This window comes from Fusarium tjaetaba (assembly GCF_013396195.1).
Source record: "Fusarium tjaetaba strain NRRL 66243 chromosome Unknown NRRL66243_c0000226, whole genome shotgun sequence".
NCBI lineage: Eukaryota > Fungi > Ascomycota > Sordariomycetes > Hypocreales > Nectriaceae > Fusarium > Fusarium tjaetaba.
In genome coordinates, this window is record NW_023501422.1 from 56,827 (window position 1) to 74,109 (window position 17,283).

At 49.5% G+C, this 17,283-nt stretch overlaps 5 protein-coding genes across 5 annotated transcripts; 3 read left to right on the forward strand and 2 right to left on the reverse strand.

Annotated features, from left to right (window-relative positions):
* Positions 1 to 1,859: 1,859 nt before the first annotated feature.
* FTJAE_9805 (B56-delta regulatory subunit of phosphatase 2A) lies at positions 1,860 to 4,050 on the forward strand (the record flags this gene model as incomplete). The annotated part of the gene is made up of 5 exons (XM_037356763.1): positions 1,860 to 1,883; positions 1,939 to 2,277; positions 2,343 to 3,299; positions 3,345 to 3,643; positions 3,693 to 4,050. The coding sequence occupies 5 exons, from the start codon at positions 1,860 to 1,862 to the stop codon at positions 4,048 to 4,050; spliced, it is 1,977 nt and encodes a 658-aa protein (XP_037203049.1).
* An 872-nt stretch (positions 4,051 to 4,922) lies between these two features.
* FTJAE_9806 (uncharacterized protein) lies at positions 4,923 to 6,565 on the reverse strand (the record flags this gene model as incomplete). The annotated part of the gene is made up of 2 exons (XM_037356764.1): positions 4,923 to 6,332; positions 6,416 to 6,565. 2 exons carry the CDS (start codon positions 6,563 to 6,565, stop codon positions 4,923 to 4,925), a joined length of 1,560 nt encoding a protein of 519 aa, XP_037203050.1.
* Positions 6,566 to 7,173: 608 nt separating this feature from the next.
* Positions 7,174 to 7,692, reverse strand: FTJAE_9807 (uncharacterized protein; the record flags this gene model as incomplete). The annotated part of the gene is made up of 4 exons (XM_037356765.1): positions 7,174 to 7,460; positions 7,515 to 7,540; positions 7,614 to 7,627; positions 7,684 to 7,692. The coding sequence occupies 4 exons, from the start codon at positions 7,690 to 7,692 to the stop codon at positions 7,174 to 7,176; spliced, it is 336 nt and encodes a 111-aa protein (XP_037203051.1).
* A 1,582-nt stretch (positions 7,693 to 9,274) lies between these two features.
* Positions 9,275 to 13,048, forward strand: FTJAE_9808 (inositol polyphosphate 5-phosphatase; the record flags this gene model as incomplete). The annotated part of the gene is made up of 3 exons (XM_037356766.1): positions 9,275 to 9,316; positions 9,366 to 12,892; positions 12,943 to 13,048. 3 exons carry the CDS (start codon positions 9,275 to 9,277, stop codon positions 13,046 to 13,048), a joined length of 3,675 nt encoding a protein of 1,224 aa, XP_037203052.1.
* A 1,277-nt stretch (positions 13,049 to 14,325) lies between these two features.
* On the forward strand, positions 14,326 to 15,424 carry FTJAE_9809 (CRAL-TRIO domain protein; the record flags this gene model as incomplete). The annotated part of the gene is made up of 2 exons (XM_037356767.1): positions 14,326 to 14,989; positions 15,039 to 15,424. 2 exons carry the CDS (start codon positions 14,326 to 14,328, stop codon positions 15,422 to 15,424), a joined length of 1,050 nt encoding a protein of 349 aa, XP_037203053.1.
* Positions 15,425 to 17,283: the final 1,859 nt, after the last annotated feature.

The window sequence follows — 17,283 nt, forward strand, 5'->3', positions numbered from 1 at the left end:
GCTGTGGCTGGGCATGCGACTTCAGGCACTGTGCTCTTGCCCGGAAGCACTTGTACAGGACAGTGTGATTTTCAACAAATTCTGTGGCTGTTTCTGGTCTGTGCTTACGGCCCAGCTTATCGACTCCTACGAAATATTGAGTTTGAAAGGGTATTGGTATCACGAAGAGAAACAACGAGACGAGAGAAGACCTCAGATCGAAGAATCGGCTTAACTCACGGCTGAGATGGCATGAAACCACACTTTGGCATTCCCATCCAAGCTACGGAATGTTCTAAGCTGTACCTTTCCTCTCACCTGAATTTGCACTTGCATGCCTCCAACATCATAACAAAATAAGCTTACAATCAGTCAATTACTAGAAATAGAGTATCAATCACTGATATGCTCGAGTCCAAAGCACATGCTAACCTTCGTCTGATATCCTTCCTTCTAGAACGGACTTTCGAGATTCTGTTTATCTGCGGCTGAACATTCCCATGTTAAATGCCCGGCCTCTTACACAGCCTACCTGTAATTTCGGCCGCGTGACTGGTTCAACTCACACCTAGTGGCACTCCAACTGACTCCCTTGACGCCCACTTCTTGGCAGATCGGTATTCGATGTTCTTTCAGTTGAACTTGGAAATAACTATAAACAACATTAAGTGATACAAATAATGGCTAATAAATGGCCAACACCAAGCGCATCAAAGTCGATGTAACTTAAAATTATAGCAAGCATTAATCCAACACTCTCCCTAATTACCAGCTCCTACCAAGCATTGGGGTCCATTCAGGAGGGGCACATCCCCCTAATGTGCCTCTGCAGCGCCTCTAGTGGTTTCACCGCCCGTTCCTAGTCATCCCAACCAGGGTCGATCCAATTGAGCTCACCAGTGCATGCCTAGGGGATCTGTTAGCGACACCACAGCATCTACACACTACCACTAACAGCTGGTGATTTACTCGAACACCATGACCCGAACCTGACCTCCCTCTCCAATAATCAAGGCGCGTTCCCTCCAACTGGAGCTTCCACCCCCCCGCAAAGCACAATACCTACTCTTCGCCGGCGCCCAACGACAATCACGTCCCGTCCGCTACCTACGACAAGTTTCCGATTTCCTCATCGACGACAACGAGGCTCGAGTCTGAAGCCGCCGTGAGCATCTCGACCACGCCGCGTCCTTGACATTTCTTCTTCTTCGTTCCACTTCCAGTTCTACATTGCTCCTCTCGACCTTTGATCTTCTTACGTTTTCTCCTCCCTAAGACAAGACAGGAGCAGCACCAGGAAGCATCAGCAGAGTCCATCCCGGCCGAGCCCCGTTACAGTTTCCCACCCTCCTGTGCAAGTACCAGCCAGCGCCTCAGTCAGTACCAGCGCCCAGCACACGCACTGCACAGCACCGCACTTGATTGCACCTCATCTCGACGCACTGTCGCCCAACACCTACCTACCAAAGATCTTCAGCTCTGGCTGGTTCAGTGCTTCATCGTTCTTCTCCTGCATGGGATCAATCGTCGCTTTTCGCTTCCCGAGTAGTCTTTTTACACCAGCTGTCCCAGCCTCATCAGCTTAGAAGCTCTCGCTCTCGCGGTCTTTCGTCCGGCTCTCGACAGGACCTCAACGCTCTCGCCAGGCTGGCCCCTCTCCTCTTGCCTTGAAATCGACCCCTAACAACGATTATCGACATCGCTCATCGCTCATCGCTACGACGCCTCGAATCATCGATATTGTTGCTTGCGCAGCTGTTATCACACCCTCGACGTCCCTTTGCCCCTGACGTCGTTGCCCCGGTGCCCCACTGCCTCATACAGTTGAGCAGCGGGCGTCTTAAACCGCCCCTCCACACGACACGCTGTTGTCCGACAAGATGAAGCGCTTCAGTCAGAGAGTTGTATGTCGCTGTTACTTTGTTATCTACCAGTTCTGCTCGTGCTAATGTCATCCAGCTTTCGCGTGGGAAAGATCCAAATAAGTCTTCTAAGAAGAACAAGGATTCCAAGGATGGTACCGCGTCTCCCTCATCACGGGACTCCAATCAGTCACCCGTACTTACGCCGTCATCCTCCACGTCGACTTTGAATGATCCTAGAAACAAACCACTGCCACAGAACAATGCTGGACACGGAGGCGAACACGGTAGTGGCTCACAGCCCTCCAATCTGTCCAATGTAACTCAGGCCGGTAGCACCCCTGATCGCTTTGCAACTGGAGGTGCTTCGAGCCCCAACGGCGGAAGTGCCAACTCGAGACTTCCGCCAACTGTTGTCATCAGCCCAACACCAGGTGTAAGTTATACTTCTTACTATCTATCATTCAATCTCAAAGTTTCGACTAATCACTGCTACCACAGCATGTCCCTCCCCCGGGAGCCGCCGAGACGATGCCACACGATTTGGCCCCTCCTAAGGCAGGACAAAAGTCGCTCTTGATCCATCGGGGAATAGATAACCGCGATGCGATTCCCGAGGGACTCAGAACCCCAAAGAGACAGCATTCCTCACGATTCGATATCTCCGCTCACCGCGAGCTAGAGAAGTTGCCTGGATTCCACGAGGTCCCCCCTAACCGACGACAAGAACTCTTCATGCAAAAAATTGATCAGTGCAACGTCATTTTCGACTTTAACGATGCGAGTGGTGACATGAAGTCCAAGGAGATCAAGAGGCTAGCTTTGCACGAGCTACTGGATTATGTCGCCAACAACCGACAAGTCATCACAGAACCCATGTACCCCAAGGTTGTTGACATGTTTTCCAAGAACTTGTTCCGTCCGATCCCTCCTCCAATGAACCCTCAAGGCGAGGCTTTCGATCCCGAAGAGGATGAGCCCGTTCTCGAGGTTGCTTGGCCGCATATCCAGGTCGTTTATGAGTTCTTCCTGCGCTTCATTGAGAGTCAGGATTTCAACACCAACATCGCCAAGGCCTACATTGACCATAGCTTTGTCCTCCAGCTTCTCGAGCTCTTTGATTCAGAGGACCCCCGTGAGCGAGACTTCTTGAAGACAACCCTCCATCGCATTTACGGAAAATTCCTTAATCTACGATCCTTTATTCGACGATCCATCAACAACGTCTTCTTCCAGTTCACCTACGAAACCGAGCGATTCAACGGCATTGCCGAGTTGCTCGAGATTCTTGGCTCTATTATCAACGGATTTGCTCTCCCTCTGAAGGAGGAGCACAAGATCTTCTTGACCCGAGTGCTATTGCCGCTGCACAAGCCCAAGAGTCTGAGCATGTACCACCCTCAGCTTGCCTACTGTATTGTGCAATTCTTGGAGAAGGATGCTTCTCTTACAGAAGATGTAAGTTAAACTTGTGGTTTCTTGATGTCATACTAATCATCTCAGGTGGTTCTGGGATTACTCCGTTACTGGCCGAAGGTCAACAGCACAAAGGAGGTCATGTTCCTCAACGAAGTCGAAGACATCTTTGAGGTCATGGACCCTGCAGAGTTTGCAAAGGTTCAAGAACCTCTGTTCCACCAGCTTGCCAAGTCTGTTGCCAGCCCTCACTTCCAGGTTGCTGAGCGAGCCCTGTACTTCTGGAACAACGAGTACTTTTGCAATCTTGTCAGCGACAACGTCGAGATCATTCTACCCATTATGTTTGCTCCTCTCTACGAGAATTCAAAGGGCCACTGGAACAGGTATGTTACGTTGAACACTCTCAGCCAAGACCAAGCCTAACTGTTACAGAACGATCCACGGTATGGTTTACAATGCTATGAAGCTGTTTATGGAGATTAACCCACAGCTATTTGATGACTGCTCGCACGACTACACAGAACAGCAGAACGGCGCAGCAGCACGTGAAGCTCTTCGAGAGCGTAAATGGGCTGCTCTGAGCGAAAAGGCCAACCAACAGAGGGAAAGTAACGGCAATGGAACCGCTGATGCCCCAGCACAAAACCATGTCAACCCCATGCCTCGCGTAGACGAAGTCGACCCACAAACCGAGGATAATTCGAAGCGCCTCGATTCGCTTAAGTTGCAAGACGGCCGACCCAATCTTCACGAGCGACAGGAATCTGTAGGATCTACTCGAAGCCGGTAATCCAAGTTAGCAGCTATCCAACAATCGTCAAAGCATCGAACTTGGATAAGAAAGGGACGAGTCCCCTTTCCAACGTCGAATACAGAGGGACACTGGTGGATTCGGATAACGATCATTGCTGCATAGTCGTGTTTGGCGGTGGTATTATGATTATGAGAAGGGATTAGTTTTTCGCGGTTCAATAATGGACTGAAGAACACGCGTACTCGACATACAGTCGCTTTTACTGTGATTGGGACTGGCCAGTGTGAGAACCATCGCTATATTTCGCCTTTTGACCCTTTAACCTTCTTTCTTGGTTTGCTCCTCAGCTAGACCACAATCAGGGGAGATTGTTCTGGGGAGGACAAAAGCGTGCATATGCTACAATGCTACTGAGTTCCCGCTCTGGCTCTCAAGATGACAAGTAAAGAACGCGTGCTTTCATACTATATTGCCTGTCGTGGCATGATGGGAACCGAGCATTAAAAAAACATGGATGTCTATGCTTCTCGTGTAACTCTTTGGGGCGAATACTTAACTTTGTTCTGTTTCTTCTTCGTGTTTTTCTTCTTCTTTTGGCTGTCTCACTTTTTCACCCTTCACGCGACATGGAACCGGGCGCATGGAGGAGCTGTAGGTTCTTCGCTGGTCCCGGGTTTGAGTTGTGCTTTTTGTGCTTTTGCTGTGTGTAAAGAGGGAAGAGGGAATGAGGGTCTGCTTGGTTTTACGTAGACGATGAATGAGCAAGACTAAAATAAAAGTCATTACTATTACGGCATTGCTAAATCATGGATCCCATTGTGTGCAAGATGTGAATCAAATTCACAGATCTATTATTAACATGTAGTTGTATATCAGTGTATCTTGTTACAAATGTCTCGTCGGATATCTTACCACCCTCGACCTCGATCATATCCACCCCTCCCTCTCCCACGATACCCGTTTCCTCGGGCCCTTCCTTGATATCCGTTGTGCGGCGGAGGTGGAGGGGGCGGAACATTCCAGCCACCCATCATCTGGCCCATCTGGCCCATCATGGCTGGGTTAGGGGGGAACCAGCCTTGAGCCATATGAGGAGGAGGCGGCGGCGGTGGCCAAGGACCTTGGTAGCCAGTTGGGGGAGGCGGAGGAGCAGGGAAGTCTCCTGGTGGTGGGATAGGAGGGAAAGGTGCTGGAGGCGTCTGTTGAGGGAAAGGGGGCGGACGATGTGGACGGTCTTGGAGTCCCTTGTCCTGAAAGCGTGGAGGTGAACGCGATGGTGATCTGCTGTACCCTGGGCGCTCAAATCGTGCTTTACGGCTTCGACTCCGACTTCGGCTCCGGCTGTAGCTGGGACTACGTGGTCGTTTTGCGCCGCGATCGTTATCAGGACTATATGATCGGCTTCGGCTGCGGGAAAGATTTCGACCCCTGGCGGGCCGTGAAGAACTTCGGGATCGACTGCGAGAATAGCTGCGAGATCTGGAGCGCGAACGCCCCATGTCTGATCCCTTCCTGTCCTTCTTCTTTCTCTCTTTCATTTTCTCGCAAAACTGACGGGACCAGCCGTAGTATGTGTCTCCTCCAATAACCTCACCCGTTATTTCATCCAGAACGACTCGTTCTCCCAACTCATTTAGATCGTTACCGGGTTCGTCATTCCACTTCTGCTCCTTCGAGAACATGCGCTCAACCTCTCCTAGGAGGTCTTGTACAGCGTTGACAAGCACCTTGTCTGCAGGGCCAGCTGCGAGTTGAATAGGTCGAATCTGGTCGGGAAACATTGGTTTCGTCGAGTTTGGGGTAAGGTGAGGTAGCCATGTTGCTGCGGGTAGATCGTACCAGGGTACCGTGCTATCTCCATGGAAAGAAGGAAGCGTATAGGGCGCGTCCTTGGCAAGTTTAAGAGTAACATTGGATGCTTGCGCTTCTTGGGCCGTTTGAGGAGCGACACCACTAGCGAGGGCATCTTCGAGCTTTTTGGCGAAACTAGAATTGACGTACTGCTGGTCCTCCCACAGGCGAATAAGATCCGCGATCTTTTGCTTATGTTTCGGGCAATTGTCGAACGCGGCGGCGCTTGCGATCATCCCAGGCAAAACGGGTTCCCAAGCTGTCGCAAACTTGAAGTCATCGTTTCTCGTGACGGCGTGATACAGCACGTCATTTAAAACATACAAAAGATGCAGTCTCCGTCGCTTAAGGCTCGGCCGTGAGCCTTCGTCCTGTAGACTCTTGGATAGGGCGTTGAAGTATTTTGCCAGGGCAGTCGTGCGCGCGGCAGAGGGCGCAATTTTATCGATGATCCAAACCTTGCATTTCTGTTTAACCAAAAAAAGCACGCAAAATTTAGTGACTTCTGCTTGGGTACAGAGGGAAGAGCTTTTCAAGCGATGGAGCAGACCTGGACGTTGGGGCGCGAGCACTTGGCGAGGGCGTCTGTAAGGATTGGGAAGAAGGCATCGACTTCTGGACGGCTAAGAGATGATGGATCGGCGCGAAAGAGAGTGGCAGAGAGGGTAGCCTTTGCGATGGCCAGCTCTGGCGTAGCCATTGTTCTGAGTGATCACTAGAGACTCTAATACGAAGACAATAAAATGTTGAATGGACGAAGTTGATTATTGAAGCTATGGTGGAGCTGAGGCTAAGTTAGAGCCTCCTTCACTGAATGCGGCTAATTGCCGGGTCTCTCAGCACGTGGCTTGGCTGCACAAGCGGTAATTCGAGCATGACGCTCATGACGAGCCGCGAATAACGTCACTTTACTCGGACCATCTCAGGAAAATACCCAATTCAGTTTCTCGTAATACTGATTCAGTGAGAGTGTGCTAACGTTGCAGCAACACAGAAAAGAGCGATTCTTTCCGTAGAAGCTCCAAGCGAGGTCGGAACCATGTTCAAGGCTCCACTCCAACCGGTCTTGTCCGTAAAGATGTGTTGCAACCAGCTTATCACCGAATATGACAGCGTTTGGTGAGCAAATTTGTGTACAATTGCAAATAAAATAAATTCAGTGATAATCTCTCAATTCCAAACATCCAAGCAATCTGAAATCCTTTGCCTTTTTCTAGTAATTCATAATGACGATGCGTTAAGGTAATTGTTATACAAAGCTCCAATACCGAGCCTTCTCCCCAATAGACACTTTTCAGGGTTGTTGGCTTAAGAGAACCGATCTCCCTTTGGACTTCGATATACATTTGCACTTTCGTATTTGCTCTTCTCTCCAATTCGCTGGCTCTCGGTCTCGGGCGCATGTCTCGTAGGGGCAGGGTCACTGCTTGCTTCTTGGCTTGGGGAACCGGTGCTATCGGTGCGGGCAGGACTTCCGTTGCCCTCTGTGGTTTCCAAATCCTCAATCATCTGTCTCTTCTTGCGGTGGGCTTCCATCTTGGCCTGTCGGTCGGCGTTGATCTGCTGCTTAGCGAAGTAGTAGGCACCGCCACCAGCTGTGATATGGTCAATTGATGTACTAGGTTAGAAGGAATTGTAAGGTTATTTACCGACGCAAAGAGAGCCCCAGCCCAGCCTATGGTTAACATTGTCAGTTTCGAATTGCTAAAGATCGGGGGAGCGGAAACCGGAGGCGCAAAAGTACGAACCAGAAAGATTTAACCTAGAGCAGTCAGTATCAACGGCGCAATAATCGGATTTGTTTCGTTGTAAACTTACAGTGTTCATTTTGGCGAGAATCGATAGTTCAGATTGATGTGAAATTTTTGAGAGCGAAAATCGGGACGCAGGATTGAAAGATTGTAAGAGGCAGGGTTTTGTCAAGGTGTAAGTGGAATGGCCTGACATGATGAACCGAGAGGTTCCTTTCGAGGTCCAGGCCTTGCCGCTCCCATTGGCGCCGGGCCAGATTTGGGTACGTACCGTTAAAGAGTTCCGATGGCTTTCAGTGCTTGACTTGGCCATGCTAGGGGAGGAAATAAAACTTGGGACCTTAAACCTAACTAATAAAAAGACTTAGGTAACTTAGTATAAATTTAGGGTGAGTTTAGGATACCTTTTGTAGAGTTTATTTTATCACCCTAAAGCTAGGTCTCGTGTTTTCTTGCTCCTAGAGGCCATGCTAGGCCATCTCCCGCCGCTAGAACAGTTTCACCTTGGGGTGTTGCGGCAACCACAAACTGCCGTTAAAAAGGTCACAGGCGAAGCTTTTGCAGGGATCAATCTATTTGTGCTTTGATCCATGGCACGCGGCGAGTTGAATCTGAACCTTATGATATGTGAGCTCTAGGCTTGATCGGCACTTGATTCCTTGGGCCAGTTGACAATCACGAGTGCAGGCTTATGATGAGTTTTGACTACTAGTTATCTTACATAGACCATCTATAACAAATATCTTTATTAGAGCTTTCTCTGTTGCAGGTAAATATGTGCAACTGTTTCATGACAGTCGATCAACAGGCACAACGACTAAATCGGACAACTTTCGAGGTACTTTTTAGCATGATATCAATTTCAACCAAATTTTGGGTAATATAATCTATCTCACGCCTCAGAATAACCTTAAACTATTTACAGAACTGTTCTTCCTTAGCGATTATCCTTACATCATGACGCCCATGATTTCATTTACTGACCGCGTGGACATCTTGAACTTCAATGGTTTCCCCGCTGATACACCCCTGGAACCTTAGCGGAAATCACTGACCCTGGTAGCTCTACAGTGCATCATTCATGAAACGAACCTATATGCACAGTATCGACCTGTCGCAAAACACATATCTCTACAGTGCCAAGAACTACGCCAGACGCACCCACTTATGACATAAGGGTGGCTCAGCCAGCTCGAAATTGTGAGAGACCACGCAAGACAACTCGCAGCAAGATCGACATCGAAGCCACGAGGAGAATAGGGGACTTTGAATGAGAAAAAAACAAGACACTTCTCCAAAACATCCCTCGCTAGTTTTCCACGCACTTCCACCACGATATCGACGATACGAGACTCTTTGGGTTCTCGGCAAAGGCCCCTGTTATTAACATTAACTTCACCCACCCGCTCTTTCGTCGACCCCCAACGTTCCTTGTCACTGCCCAGTGCCGACTTTTGGAGCTTTAACTTACCGTCTCGAATTCTGGCTCTTTATTACACTCTCTTTGCTCGACTCTGGCTTACTACGACCTGTCGCGCCGGATTCAGCTTCAACCTTCGACTGTTGATGCCTTCATGAGTGAGACGACTGGGCGTGGGTGTAGCGGGTAGAGTCACCCTCGACCCTCGCTGTCGAGAGGAAGCATTTGTCTTATTATCATGGAGCCAAGCAATGGAGAGGGGCCTGACGGCTCTTCACTTGTATGGATTCCCATTGTCTCCTGTATCTACAAAGCTGACAGACTTACAGAAGCCGGTGTCCTCATTACGAGCCCGATTCGAGAACATGGGCAACTCGACCAACTCCAACGTCAGCAAACCTGTCGATGTTCCACCTGCTACAGCTCCAGCTGCCACCGGACCTCCTTCACGACCTATCTCCCCAGCTCCCAAACCGAACCGCCTACGTGATTTCAAGCCTGGACAAGAAGTACCGCCGGCCAGTCCTTCAACCCCAGTAATCCCTGCGAGACCAAAGCCTAAACCAGCGGCACTGTCTGTGAATCACGATGCCCCTCCCCCGCCGACGTCCGCACGACCAGCTCCGACCCCGAAACCACAACCAGTTCAGCTGCAACAACCACCTGCGTCGGCTACGCTTCCAGCTGTGACGGTTCTTCCACCTCAATCGCCACCGAAGGGTCGAATCTCGGCACTAGCAGTTGGAGACCAACCTTCGTTCGTAAACCCAGATGCTGTCGCGACACCTCCAACACCAACCGGTGGTAGCCGATCATTCAAGATTCCAAGTCGATCACTTAATACTTCACCATCTCTCAATACTCCGAAGTCTCCTCGCCCTAGCGGCTCGAGACCACCGTCACCGCCTCCACCTAGACGTTCTGGGGAGCTGATCAGGACTCGAGAAGCCAAGGTTCCTCCACCACCGCCAGCCCCTCGCAATGAAAAGTCACTTATACCTGCGCCTCCCAAAATCGCATCTATTTCTGGGCCAACAGTCATTGGGAAGGGTGGCATCTCCCAGGAAAACTCACCGTTTAACAGTCCGCCAAGTAGCTTGGGATCTGGGGAGGAGACACCTCCAAAACTACCAACACGACCAAGGCCACAATCACACATTGAACCAAGCAGGCCAAAGTCTGTGGTTGTGGGTTTTGATCCTCCGCCTGTTCATCATTCGATCACAACTATGAGAAAGGATCGTGAAGAGGCCAATGGGTTCTCAAGAGGTCATATAACTCCTCAAGTAACTGGCGAGCCTCGGCCAGCACTACCTGCAAGACCTGCAAACTTTGACATCCCGCCTCGACCTCCTCCAGTAAACAATAATAGTAATAGCATGCCTCCTCCCCCACGTCCACAGCGTCCAGCTGCAACGACAGCAGTGCAAGCCGTTGATCCGGCGCCTACTTCTTCACCACCCAAACGAGTTGTTTCGACACCTACGACACAGCAACCTCAGCAACAGCTTGCAGCTCCTTCACGAGGTCATGGCAGGTCTATGACGATAGATAGAGCATCTGACCGAACACCAGCCGAGTTCCGTATCGCCCCGACGACCATTTCCGCCCCAATTGCTGCTGCCGCACCTCCAAAGTCTGTGCAATCCACTCCAGTTGTTGCCGCAAAAATTGCTCCAAAGGCTGAGCCTATCCATCACGTTACGACATACCCCGAGGCTTCGAACACCAATCGACGGCCACCCTTCAGCAAGCATGGAACTTATGAGATTCCAACAAAGTATGATGCGAGAAGTTTCGACGTTTGCGGTGAATTTATTTGCGCCAGTGGTTACATGACAAGGGTGTGGAGTCTCATAGACGGCGAGCAGATTATGAGCTTACAGCATACTGAGGGAGTCAAGGCGACAGCGGTAAGCTTCAAACCTGCTGCTGACCCGCGAGAAGAAGGCAAGAGAATATGGATTGGTACCAATACAGGAGACCTCATGGAAGTTGAGGTGGCGACGCATACCATAACACCGAGCAAGCCAAACGTCCATGGTCGAAACGAAATTGTACGAATATTCCGACATTGGAACGAAATCTGGACGATGGATGAATCAGGAACACTACTCGTGTGGGGGCCTGACGAGAAAGCTGTTGCAAACATTACAGGACATCCCACTCAGAGTTATAAGCTTCCAAAAGGGCACACACATTCCATGGTTATCGGGGATTATCTTTGGCATGCGACAGGCAAGGAGATTCGAGTATTCGCGCCTACAGCTGATGGGCGAACCCAATTCCAAGTGCTCGTTCGTCCCCTGATAGCGGATAGTGCCGGCGAGGTTACTTCGGGCACTCTTGTCAAGTCACATCCGGATAAGGTCTTCTTTGGTCATGTGGATGGCAAAGTGACTGTCTACAATACCAATGACTATTCATGCGTGATGATGATGAACATCAGCACATGGAAGATCAACGCATTGGCGAGTGCAGGCAACTACATCTGGGCGGCGTACAACACCGGCAAAATATGTGTATATGACGTGGAGGAGGCACCTTGGGTCATTCTCAAAGAGTGGCAGGGGCATGAGAATCCCATTGTCAAGATGGCCGCCGACCCCTCTTGCTCATATTTCCTGGACCGACAGCAAATTATTTCATTGGGGGCTGACAACAAGATTAAGGCTTGGGATGGCTTGCTTGAGGATGACTTCCTCGAAGATTCAATGAAGTCGAAAGATACCCAATACTGCGACTTTGACGAAATACGAGCACTATTCTTTACTTGGAACGCCGGAGCGTCGACACCTTCGAGTCTACGACATTCCGGTGGCGATTCGACATTCTTTCAGGATCTTGTTCAGTCGAGTGGCTCGCCAGATATCCTTGTGTTTGGCTTCCAGGAACTTGTGGACTTGGAGGACAAGAAGTTGACGGCTAAGCGATTCTTGAAGCCCAAGAAGAAAGAAGCCGGAACAGACCAGGAACGAATGAGCCACCAATATCGGGACTGGCGTGACTTTTTGATGAAGACCCTCGACGACTACATGCCGGCGGACGATTTATACCACCTCCTTCATACAGCACCTATGGTTGGATTGTTCACCTGTGTCTTTGTGAAAGCAACCCTACGTGACAGGATAAGGGGGCTCCAAGGCGCCGAAGTCAAGCGAGGTATGGGTGGTTTGCACGGTAACAAGGGCTGTGTTGCTGTGCGCTTCCGAGTTGATGATACTTCCATCTGCCTTGTCAATTGCCATCTGGCTGCAGGGCAGTCACAAGCGAACGCCCGACACAATGACATTGCTGCCATTTTGGAAGCTAATCTGTTCGCTGTTGAACGAGATTCTGCTGCTCGCATTGACAGCTTCGTTGGTGGTGGTGATGGCAGTCTGATCATGGATCATGAGTTGTGTATTCTCAATGGCGACTTGAACTACCGAATCGATACCATGTCTCGCGATACAGTGGTCACCGCAGTCAAGCAGAACAATCTGGGCAAACTTCTTGAACGTGATCAGCTTTTGGTGGCACGAAGACGAAATCCAGCATTCAAGCTTCGAGCCTTCGAAGAAATGCCCATCACATTTGCGCCAACTTACAAGTACGACGTTGGTACTGACAACTACGACACCAGCGAGAAGAGACGAAGCCCTGCATGGTGTGATCGACTACTATACAGAGGACGAGGCCGTGTTGAGCAATTTGATTATAGGCGGCATGAGGTCCGAGTGAGTGACCACCGTCCTGTAACTGGAACTTTCAACCTTTGGGTCAAGAAGGTCGATCCAAGAGGTCGAGCAACAGCTTGGATGGAAAGCCAACAGAGCTTCGAAGATATGCGGGAGAAAGAAACGTCCGAAGACAAGTGAGTTTGAACATGCTTCATCAAAAGGCACTAAACTAATATGAAAACAGACTTTTGTTCTTAAGGGATATTTGCGGCTTTGACGAAGAGACGAGCAAGAGGCTCATTAGAGAGAAGTCAGCGAGACGTGACAACCGCAGTCCCGTTCGCGCCTAGTTATCTACTCAATACCCAGGCGGCAAAGTCGTCTAGATTCCTAAAACACAGCACAGAAAAGAAAAAGACATGAGAGGCGTATGAATGAGTTGGATTGATGATTTATCGGAGTAAAAAGTAGGTTGGGGATTACTAAAGGAATGCGGATGATAGTGAGTATCACGGATAAGGGCTTACGCAGGCGATAGACTACCTAGTTGTTTTTACTACATTTCTTGTCTTTGTTGATAGCTGGAAGTATTTTAGACATTGACATGGACACATGAGAGGATTGTGGACATTTGTGATAGACGTTTGGTCACCCAAGGAGGAGGAGATACTGGGAATAGCTGATGATGGAGGATGAGATAAAGGAAAATATAAGACATTGAAGTGTCGAGCAATCTCAGGTAGTATGTGATATCGACTGCTGACTTATAGCTCTCAACATAGAGTACTTGGATTTGACAGATTTGATCAGCGCGAGCGGTGAGTCGCCCATACTCGGTTATCTCCAATCTGTATTTCGGAAGCTCTACCAAGATTATAACGTCAATTCGTCTTAAAGCGAGATGGATCATGTCATAATGCATCATTGTCGACTTATTGCATCCCGTTTTCTATAAGAATAGGGTAACTCGCTTGTAAGCGGTCTCCATGAGATTATCACTTTGGGGCGGTTACAAAGTTTGTTAGATATGAGATACGAAATATCCAACCAATGGAACATTAAGTAGTCTAAGTTAACGATAAGTGTTGGTATAAAGAATACGATTACGAGCTCTTGAACGGCTGCATACATCAAAATGCATGTCAGCCTGCATTTGTCTCAAGCTGGAGGCCAACTGCGCACGATGGATGGAGGATAGACGCCCCGCATCATCCCAAGTCCCCTGAAAATTACTGAGAGTCCCCTGTAATTGCAGCCAGCGGAAGCCGGTCCCGGAGGTTAATTCGTTGTGGGATTGCAAGGTAATTGGCTGGCTCGTGTGCGGCTCCTTGTTGAGCCCGTTGCCAAGTCACCTAATTCGTGAATGGATAAAGCCATCAATTTATCTTCTCCTGACTTGAGATGAGAGATTGATTTTGAATTCTCTCTCGAATTCCGTTTCTTTTGGTCTTATTAGTGAAAAGAGACTGTCGAGAGCCTTGAATCGGAGTCTCTACAGACATTCTTTGGTGGATTTGCTCATCATAGACTCGTCAGCCTTGACCAATTACTCAGGTTGAATCGAGCGGTGAGACTCAACTTATCTCCTTCACCTTTTCACAGCTCGACCTCAAGAAAAGTCTTGAAAATGGCGAGCTCAACAGAAAACACAGCTGGTCCTCGAAAGACACCAATTGCCAGCCCAGGACCCAACAGCAAACCTCTCCCAAGACCGGAATTGACAGATGAGCAAAAGACAAAGTATGAGGCTCTGCTAGAGCAGGTCAAGGGCATCACCGAGATCCAATGCGAGAAGAAGGCCGATGAGGAGGACAAATCAGGCCCCATTACTGATCACGAGCGCTCATGGCTCACCCGCGAGTGTCTCCTCCGTTATCTCCGGGCTACAAAGTGGTCAGTCGACGACTCTGCCAAGCGGCTCAAGGCAACTCTCGCATGGCGTCGGGAGTACGGTCTCGAGGGTTTCACGCCTGAGTACATCTCTCCTGAGCAGGAGACTGGAAAGCAGATGATCATCGGATATGATCGCCAGGGTCGGCCCTGTCAGTATCTTAACCCGGCGAGACAAAACACGGATACTAGTCCCCGACAGCTGCATCACTTGTTCTACATGGTCGAGCGGGTGACGGATCTTATGCCGCCTGGAGTGGAGATGCTGAGCCTCATGATCAATTTCAAGCCCAGCAAGGAGCGCAAGAACACGAGTGTGCCCGTGTCTGTCGCGCGAGAGGTGCTGCATATTCTGCAGAACCACTATCCCGAGAGACTAGGCAAGGCTCTTATCATCAACGGTGAGTACTGTGTATCTCTTGTAACGAGGAACAGAGCTGACACCATCAGTACCGTGGATCGTATGGGGTTTCTTCAAAATCATCACGCCCTTCATTGACCCCGTGACGCGCGAGAAGCTCAAGTTCAACGAAGACATGAAGCAGTATGTTCCTCCTGAGCAGCTGTGGAGCCTCGACTGGGGCGGTGATATGGACTTTGAGTATGACCACGAGACATACTGGCCGGCGCTGAACGAGCTGTGCCGCCAGAAGCGTGACGAGAAGTACCGACGGTGGGAGGCAGCTGGCAAGGAGATTGGTGAGAGCGAGGATTACCTCGCGGGTGGAACGGATACCAGTGTCAAGGGTTTCAAGTTTGGTGAAGATGCTGGTGTCAAGGATGTGCAGGAGAAGCTGGCGGAGACTAAGCTTGAGGAGCAGCCTGTTGCGGCGTAGGTGTACGGTGATATCACGCGTGTTTTTGGGTGAGGTGATAGATGGTTGAGCGTGTGTCTATGTGCTAGGGCGGAGTGGCGTTGAGCCTCATCTGAGCTAGAGTAGGCTATCGTGGGGGATCGACCGGTTTATACAGTTCTGAGGACGCCTGCTCGCATAGTCGGCATGTTATAGACATTTTTCGTATTTGCTTCAGATTGTTTAGCAGGGGCCTGAATCAGACGGAAGAGGGCAATGCTCTGATGGTGCCCGTGAATCAGCTCACTGAGGTTCGGCATGGTGTTGAGAGTGAATATCCTACTGCATAAGGGCGATTGGTCTCGATCACTCATGTTCACTTCTCCACTACTTCATGTCTCGCATCACTGCGTAATACTTCACTTTGTACTCGGCGTATCAGCGCACCAGTATCAATATTCATAAGTGTTCATGTCCACCATGGCTGAATGTCAGTCTCACGCGCCAATTAATTCGAAAAGAAATCTCCGAACATGTTCACCAGTCTTATTCATATGCAACCGACATAAGGCCAAATGTAACCAAGTTCTGATGATGTGATAGTTCACAAAGTGCAACAGAGCCTCACCCCCAAGCTTATTCGGGCGCAACGGTTCGCGATATGTATTCCAGCTTGAACAAGCTCAGCAGTACGCAAAGACACAATAGGAAAAGCCAAGGTCATTTGATCACTTCAGCTTATGCTCATTGATTTCAAACCCCTCTTTTCGTCTGCAGGTCCAGGGAAGATGCACAACACAAGGCTGAATGAGCATGTAAGTCGTCGTATTCGGAGTGAAGTCTCCCCAATTTGACAAAGGCTGACAAGTTTTTTTCTCTTGTTTACAGCAAACAGAAGATCTAAACAAAAAACAAGACAAATCTGACCCGCAAAGCAGGCCACAACAACAACCATCTTTAGTAGCGTTTAATGCTGCCTGTTGGTTTTGCCTCTTGTTGCATGCGGTGCCTCAAAATAAGAAATCCAACCACTCACACCAATTGCCACACACACTCTCTCCAGAGATAGGCAATGAGCGCGACCTACGCAATTCATGCACACAACAAACTCGTCGGATCAACCCCACATCAAGACTGAAAACACTTTCATTTGCTTATCCCCATAGCCAAGAATTGTTTTGAGTCACACTTGGTTATGGTTTGGTCCGGGAGAGTACTCGATCGTTACACAAAGTGGCATAGTCTATTTTAGGGTGAATCAAACCCCCCGTGCACGTATTCACGAAAACAGGAATATAAACAGTCTTGATTTGAGCCTAGATTCTAGGCAGATTGTGTGTTTACGTCCGGGAAGTGCGTAGGCTACCTAATTGTCATATACGTAGGGCAAAAAAGGGAAAACAAGTGTGCTTTTTTGCTTGGTAACATGACCCAACATGACCTAACCACTTCCTAAAGGATTCGGACCAGGAGGAGACCAACCTACATAATCACTGATATAAATACAGGGTTTCCTCTCATGGATTCGAGCTGCATACTACGCGCCCAAAGTGCATAACAAGGCATTCTCGAGCCTCTCTTAATCACAGCCTGATCTTCACTTCACCCGTAGCAACAGCAACAGCATCAGCGTCTTCAACCAACACCGACTCAGAGCTGGGCCGAACCCGAGGGTCAGGTCATATGCTCTCCTCCTTTCCCTCTCCTCAGGTATAAAAGGAGGCCCCGAGGAGAAGTTGTGTGACCCTGCCAGCGCAGTCTTGCATCTAACTCGTCCGAGCAAGAAAGGACCTCTATCTATTGGATCAGTTACTTGAACACTTGCATCCGCATAAACGTCTTCGCCAACAGGAGGAACTAGACTTCTGCAACCTGAAACCAACCTACACCTGCCTTATCAC